Genomic DNA, 7,751 nt, shown 5'->3' on the forward strand with positions numbered 1-7,751 from the left:
GGCAACCACATTGGTCTTTTTTGAAAGAAGTAGTGAGCAGGGGAAGCTGCAAAAGAAAAAAATTCAAGGTAAGAAAAGGGAAATAGTAATGAGAAATAAAACAGTAACAGCAAGAATTTCCCCAGTAATTGTCCCAAAACCAAAGCCAAACTTTCCAAAATTGGCAAGAGAAAATAACTTCCACAGGGTGGAGAGTGATCAGGACTCCTAGCCCAGACCACTGTGGCCACAGCCACCTGTTCCTTGGAGTTCCCATACAGACTGCTGCTAGGCCCTCAAGAACACTGTTGCTTTCCATGCACAGCTACATCCCAGTTCAGCTGAGACAAAAACATCTTTCCTTTAACTCCCAAATAGCCAGCCAAGATGAGGTAATCCAGTTGATCAAGACTTTTCCCTAAAGCAACAATCAGCAACAAAGGAATAAAAGACACAAAAGCAACAGAACATATTGTATTTTGCACTTAGGTCAATACTGGCTGCTCAGGATTCAGAATCTCCATTTTCATAATTCCCATGATGAGGAAGAATGTTGAGTCCCTGTGTTTTCTTCTTGGCTTTCCAAAGGAGGGAAGCCCACAGTGTGACCCTCATGTCTGCCTACGAAGACATTTCTATGTTGGTGAGTTCACTTCAAGGGTGGTTAACCTCACCTGACTCTCCTCAAGGGGTCTCCATAAAGAGACCATGCCTTCTAAGTCACCCAGAAACCCCTGGCCAACAGGAGTAGCTGCCTGAATGTGCCTCGAAACCTAAGACTATTGGTAATGAGGATGAATGGATGTACAGACATGCACAAGTAAAGTATAATTTGCCAGGGCCAGTACCACATGTTATCTGAGGAGATGACGACTGTAGCATCCACGACCATAGACACAAATGACAGTGCATAAAGAACCAGGAAGGAGACGAGTGACTTCAGCGCTCTGCTGTGAGCCTGGGTGCTGGGGTCCTGCATGCTTTGGGCATTGTGCTGCATTCTTTGGGTATGTCTCCTGAGAGACTTAATCAACATCAATATTGAGACCAGAAAGAGAGAGCAAGGAATGGACATGGTGACAAGCTTCAGAGGCATAAAATAGTCGATTTCCAGCCTTCTGTTCCACTCCTTAAAGGTTGTGTTCCCAGAAATTTTTCTTCTTAAGAATGCCTGGTACGCAGAGTGGTTTCCCCAAAAGAACAACAGAGTTACAATGAAGGACACCAGAATAGAGCCCAGAAGGAGCCGGGGCACCAATCCCGGGAGCCTCCACTTCAACCACAGGAAGGCAGGATGCGAGAAATTAGCAATCTTGATACAGAACAGGACGCTGAGCCAGGTGCCAAACCAGAAAGTGGCTGAGTTCAAGAAGTCCCATTGAAGACCAATGAGCTGCCGGGCAAGACCCCTGGAGTACTCAACCAGGTAGAGGAAGTAGTAGAGACTGTTCACAAGCCCAACACACTGCTGGCAGAATCGGGAGGTGCCCAAACTGAGGAGGATCATGTCCAAGGGGGGCAGCCGACCGCGCCGTAGCCATTCCCTGCTCAACATCAACACAATGAATCCATTGGCCAGGATCCCCAGGAAACAAAGCAGGACAAAGATCAGCATGAAGAAAACTGTCAGTGCTGGTAGCATGTCAGCCCTTCCTCCAGTCACCACGGGTGGCCCTGGTTCCTGGCCTCCTCCCTGCTACTACCCACAGTCCCTCGCACTCCCTTCTGGAGACGTGAGATAAATGGATGGGTTCTGCATCTGAGCAAGAACTTCAATGGGAAGAATGCTCAAGCCATAGATAAAAGGTGTGCTCTTGGCTCAGATATGATGCAAATGTCCCCTGGGCTTGGGTACCACAGGGCACCAGCTGCTCATGATTTGCCTTCTCCAATTTTGCCTACATGTTACCACGCTTGGAATAGCATATATGGGGAGGGTTTTTAGTCTTGGTAAGTGAGTTTCATCCTTTTTATCTCATCATTAGACTATATGATCACACATCTTCCTATTAGGTGTAGATAGGTAGGTAGGTAGGTAGATAGATAGATGATAGATAGATAGATAGATAGATAGATAGATAGATAGATAGATAGATAGATAGATAGATAGATGATAGATAGATGATAGATAGATAGATAGATAGATAGATAGATAGATAGATAGATAGACAGATAGATAGATAGTACAGGGAGATATCTAGGAAAAATGATAACACTTAAGAAGTCAGCCTTAGCTGAGTTTCCCTGCCATACATCTTCCCTCACTCATGAATAGCTGCCCTTTCAAGGTCAACACCTCAGTCTACCTTTCTACCCAAACCTCTATTTAAATCTCCCATGATCACTATGGTATAAGTAATTTATAACCATCTAACTGCTCTCTTTCCAGGGAGAGAATACATTTCCTTGTGGTTTGCAGGACTGAGTGCATTTGTTTCCTCCTGGATATTGGTGGGAATGCATTTAGGTCCCATAAAGATTGAGACAGAGGCTGTCCCAATAAAGTGAGTTATTTATGGCCACTGACTTCATTAGACCAGCAGGGTGCACTATGAGCAAGACATAAACAATACACTTCTAGAATTATTGACTGAAAACACACAGCTCTGTCACAGATGGCACAGCATGTTGGACTCCTTTGTTTAGAATCAAGACACAACTCTTATCAACTGGGAAAGAGTTCCAACAGAGTTCCAAAAGTCAGGCTTGCTGTTCATGACGGCCACCTTAGGTTTGTTTACCACAGCTTAGAAGACACAAGTGAACCCCTGTCTACTAATACCAACATTAGAGAGTTGAAAGTAAAGTTACTTTAACATGCCTGTCATCTCAGAGAGCTACATTTTTCAGTTACTTTTATGTGTGCCAAAGACACATAAGATCTACTCCTTCAGCAAATTGTAAGTGTGTCCTTTGGTATGAACAGCTGCTGGCACATGTCTGTCAATTTAGCCTCCAGGACTGAACTGTTTAGCATAGCTGGAATGTTGTACCCCATGACCAACATCTCTCCATCCATCCCCTCATCCTAGATCCCTGGCAACATCACTCTACTCTTGACTTCTGCAAGTTTGGTTATTTCAGCTCCCACATGTGAAGTCCTGCAGAGTATGTCTATGTCTACAGCTCTTTGCTTAGTTTCATGTCTTCTGGAGCATAAAGCTCATTTGTGTTGTTTTGAGTTTCAGTGTTTCTTTTTTAATCAAAATGTTTTTAAATAAAACATGTTAAAAATTAGACATCTGATTGGGGATTTAGTCATACTTTATTTACACATGTCAATTTGTAGAGCAGACTTATTTTTTTAGTTCAATGGGACTTCCACACTATAACAGCCACAAAATTGGCACACTATATTAAAAAACCAAACAGAGACAGACAGTATTTGAAGCTTTATGCCAACTTAGACCCAGGATGCGCTGCCCTTCATACAAGATCTTAGAAGTGTCTGCTGTGAGCTTACCAAAGTAGAACCAGAGATCAGAAGTCATAAACATTGACTTTCAAAACAAAAGCTCTTTTCCAAAAGTTACTGGTTTTATTTTAAAAAGTATGACGAATAAAATTAATGTTATTTGAAGTTTTTATTCCAAAATCGCAATTGGTACACTGGTTCGTGCCAACCCCTCAGGACGCTGTGCCTGGTGGATACTGCCTTTCTGATCAGGTACACTATGAATACCCTCCCATCTCAGGGTGATCAAAAGTTACAAACATAACATTGTCAACCATTGGGTACACTTAATTTTTTCCTAGTTTTAGATTCAGAAAAATTGCTCGGGAAACATGATGCAATTTGTATTTCTTCCTGAAGGAAGAAAATTTATAGAAATCTGTCAACATAAAACAGATTTTTCTTTTTGATAGAAAAAAAATAGCTGATTCTTCTTCATAGGTAAAATTTTACTCATGGATGATTCGAATTTTTTGTTTGTTTGTTTTTTGTTTTTTGTTTTTCGAGACAGGGTTTCTCTGTGGTTTTGGAGCCTGTCCTGGAACTAGCTCTTGTAGACCAGGTTGGTCTCGAACTCACAGAGATCCGCCTGCCTCTGCCTCCCAAGTGCTGGGATTAAAGGCGTGCGCCACCACCGCCCAGCATGGATGATTCGAATTTTAACTTTGGTTTTTGAGATAGGGTCTTACTGTGGAAGCCAGGGGTCCAAGTTAGTCTGAAATTCTCCACATAGCCCAGATTGACCTAAGACTTAATTGTAATTCTCCTGCCTCGGTTTCCTGAGTGCCAAGTTACCACATCCAGATTCCTGAAAGGCTGGAGGCTAAGGGACATTTGGTAAGCATGAATGTTTCAGAGTACTCCACTTAGCCGAATCCTCTGGATTTTCCTTCATAGTTATGTAAATTATAAGGAAAAGAGATCTTACAATCTATGTACAGCAGTTTACACCTCAGTTTCTTTCTTTCTTTCTTTACTTACTTATTTTTATGTACCAATCCCAGTTTCCCCTCCCTCCTCTCCTCTTGTTTCCCCCACCTTTCCCCACTCCACCCCCATTTGCTCAAAGGGGAAGGTAAGGTTGTCCCTGGGGAAGTCAGCTAAGTCTGTCCCATCACCTCATTGAGGGAAGACCTCGGTTTCTTTTTTCACTTGATGAATGGCTGAGATGAATTCATGACATACATTCTTCATGGAGAGCTGCATAGTCACAGAGAAACTAGAGGGTCTTGAGCAGGATCATGATTCTGGACTCTGCTCTCCTGAATGAGTGTGACCATGTAGTACACAAATCCCTCCCAGCCATGCTGCCTTCTGTATGTTTTTCTTCTTCAGTCTGCAGATCTTTATAAGCGATAATCACCCCCACTCAATCATTGCTACTGGTCAGAGTTGGTAGGACCTGAGTTCATATGTATTGGGTCCTGCTCTTTCCAAAACTGATCAACAGCAGCCGATTCGATTCCTCCTGTAGAGAAGCAGTCACTTCTGGCCTTATGGAAATTTACAAATTCCTGCTTTTCCTTGAGTTTCTTCACAACCTCTGTAACGGCTAGATAACTTCCTTGAAACATCCATAGATGGACGGCTTGATCCTGCTCGCCACACCATGTGTTCCACATCCCTACGAAGCTGTCTTCTTGGATCTGAGATAACACTTCTTTACAAATTTTGTTGTATGTGTCTAGGCATTCTTGCTTAACACTGTGAAACTGTAACTTGTGCAGACTGCTTGTCTCCTTTTTAGGCTAGGAAGTTAGCAATGACCTTTCCTCGGATCAACCTTTCTGACAGATAAGGATTTTAGCCAGCTGTCTTCTGGAGGTCTGTGACTTGAAAACGTCACTCTCTGGAGCCACTGCAGGGCCCCTCAAGTAAGCAGCACTTGATCATCTTGCTCCAGAGCCTGAAGCTTCTACTGCCTGGGTGCTGCCCATGACAATACTACCCATTATTTATTTTATTTTTTAAGGCTGAATAATATTCTACAGGGGTCATTACCATGTTTTCTTTACCAATTTACTTATTAGCACTTTCTTATTTTGTCTCCATATCTTGACTACTGTAGCTGACACTTTAATCGACCTGAAAATGCTGCTACAATTTCTGATACAATGATTTCTTTTTATTTTATTTTTAAAATTCTTTTTATTGAGCTATATATTTTTCTGTGCTCCTCTCCCTTCTTCTCCCCTCCTTTTCTACCTCTCTTATGGTCCCCATGCTCCCAATTTACTCAGGAGATCTTGTCTTTTTCTACTTCCCATGTAGATTAGATCCATGTATGATCTAGGGTCCTTATTATTGTCTAGGTTCTCTGGAACTGTGAATTGTAGACTGTTTTTTCTTGGCTTTATGTCTAAGAGTCACTTATGAGTGAATATATATGATATTTGTCTTTATTGGTCTGGGTTATCTCACTCAATATGATGTTTTCTAGATCCATCCATTTGCCCGCGGTTTCTTTGGATATTTGCTACTCTGGTTTGGATATGTTTGGTCCACACCAAAACCCATGCTGAACCTTGGTTCCAGGGTGTCCATATTAAATTGTGTTGTGAACTTTCAGAGGTGAGTAGTTCATTAAGAGAAATTAAGTCTTTTTTCTCATGCGTGTTCTCACTCTTGTAGGAAGAACTGTATTGGACTAAAATATAACATAAACCCAGGAATGGGACTGTTGAATAATAAAGTAGTTTTGTTTGGGTTTCTTCTTCTTTCTCTTCATCTGTCTCTCTTTCTTTTTCTCTAACATCCATATTATTTACCAAAGTTGCTAGGCCAATTCACATTCCAACCAATGCATACAGGGACTTGTTTTCTCTGCCTCCTCCCAACATTTATCTCTTTTTGGTAGCCACTAACAGGAGTGAGGTAATGCCTCTTCGTGGTTTGGATTTGCATTTCTCTGCAGCTCATGGCACTGAGCACATCTCTGCACATGTCTTGTCTGTATGCCACTTTTGAAGACGATCATCTCCTCAGATCCTTTGTTTACATTTAAATCAAGTAGCTTGGGGATAGTTTCGCTATTGATCTGTGTAATTTCCTTGATTTTCTTCTTTGTCGGTGAAAAAAAAAACATTCTTTCCACATTGCATGCTATTGGCACCTGAGTCAAAGTTCAGTGATCTGCGTTTGTGCGAACTTGCGTCTGAGCTCTCAGCTATAAGGTCTATAAGTCTGCTTTTGTTCCAGCACTGTGTTGGTTGCATTCTTTTGAAGATAGTTACTGGAGATTTATTGTGTCCCTTCTGTTTTATGTTTCTTTGATCTTCCATGTCCCATATAACCTTGTGTGCAATGTTTGTATGTCTGAAGAAAACTTGTCTTTTCCACTGGGTTGAGTGTTTTCTTTCTGTTCATGAACTTTCAAGTCTGCTACAACCCTCTTTCTCTATTTGGATCATGTCCTAAAGCTCAGTGCCCACATCAATGTCAGGGAGTATTCGACTGTCTTCACTTAGAGTTTTATGATTTAAGATCTCACACTTAAGTGTTTAACCTATGTTAAGCCATTTTTGCATGTTGTGTAATATAGGGGCTAGGCTTTACTCCTATACCTATGAATATCCAGTTTCCCCACTTTCCCCAGCATCATTATTTTAAAAAATCATCCTTTCCCCTCTGCATATCCTTGGCACTCTGGCGAAAATTCAGTTGACCACACTGTGTAAACTTGTATCTGAGCTCTCCGCTGTGTCTCATTGTCTATACTCTTGGTTTCATTCCAGCACCATATTCTACACATTCTTTTGGAATGGTTACTGGAAATTCATTGTTTTCCTTTAGTGTTGTGTTCCCTTGATTTTTTTTTATATTCATATAATCTTGGGTGTGATTTCTGTATTCTCAAAAAAGTAATTATCTTTCCCAGATTCTACAAACTTGAGTTTCAAAGAAACCACAAAAACAAAAATGAACATTGAAAAACCAAGCCAGACATGGTGGCTAATACCTGTAATCCCAGCACTTGGAAGGTAGAGGCAGGAGATTCAGGAGTCCACAATCATCCACAGCTATACAGTGAGTTCAAAGTCTGCTTGAGCTATGTGAGACCCTGTGTCAAAAACAAAAGCACAAATTTTAAAGTGTGTAAGTGTGAAGTCACAGGCTAAATGGAACATCGCCCTCTATGTATGAGGAGGACAATGGTGTCTCCAGCTCCAGGTGATGTAATGGCTCTGGCCCTGGGGCAAAGGGACTGCAGAACTCCGGAAGCTCCATCAGTTGAGCCTGGGGTTGATGAAAACTGCAGGTAACCTCAATGGAAAGAGTTAAGAGCATCTCAGAGAGTGCAGGGCTGCTCAGATCAGCA

The 7,751-nt window shown here is 41.7% G+C and overlaps 1 protein-coding gene and 1 pseudogene across 1 annotated transcript; both read right to left on the reverse strand.

Moving 5' to 3' along the window:
• Positions 1-694: 694 nt before the first annotated feature.
• On the reverse strand, positions 695-1,621 carry LOC130864558 (taste receptor type 2 member 41). The gene has a single exon (XM_057755171.1). It carries the CDS (start codon positions 1,619-1,621, stop codon positions 695-697), a length of 927 nt encoding a protein of 308 aa, XP_057611154.1.
• Positions 1,622-4,792: 3,171 nt separating this feature from the next.
• LOC130887898 (protein NipSnap homolog 2-like) lies at positions 4,793-5,656 on the reverse strand (annotated as a pseudogene).
• Positions 5,657-7,751: the final 2,095 nt, after the last annotated feature.

This window comes from Chionomys nivalis, chromosome 1 (assembly GCF_950005125.1).
Source record: "Chionomys nivalis chromosome 1, mChiNiv1.1, whole genome shotgun sequence".
NCBI classification, from domain to species: Eukaryota; Metazoa; Chordata; class Mammalia; order Rodentia; family Cricetidae; genus Chionomys; species Chionomys nivalis.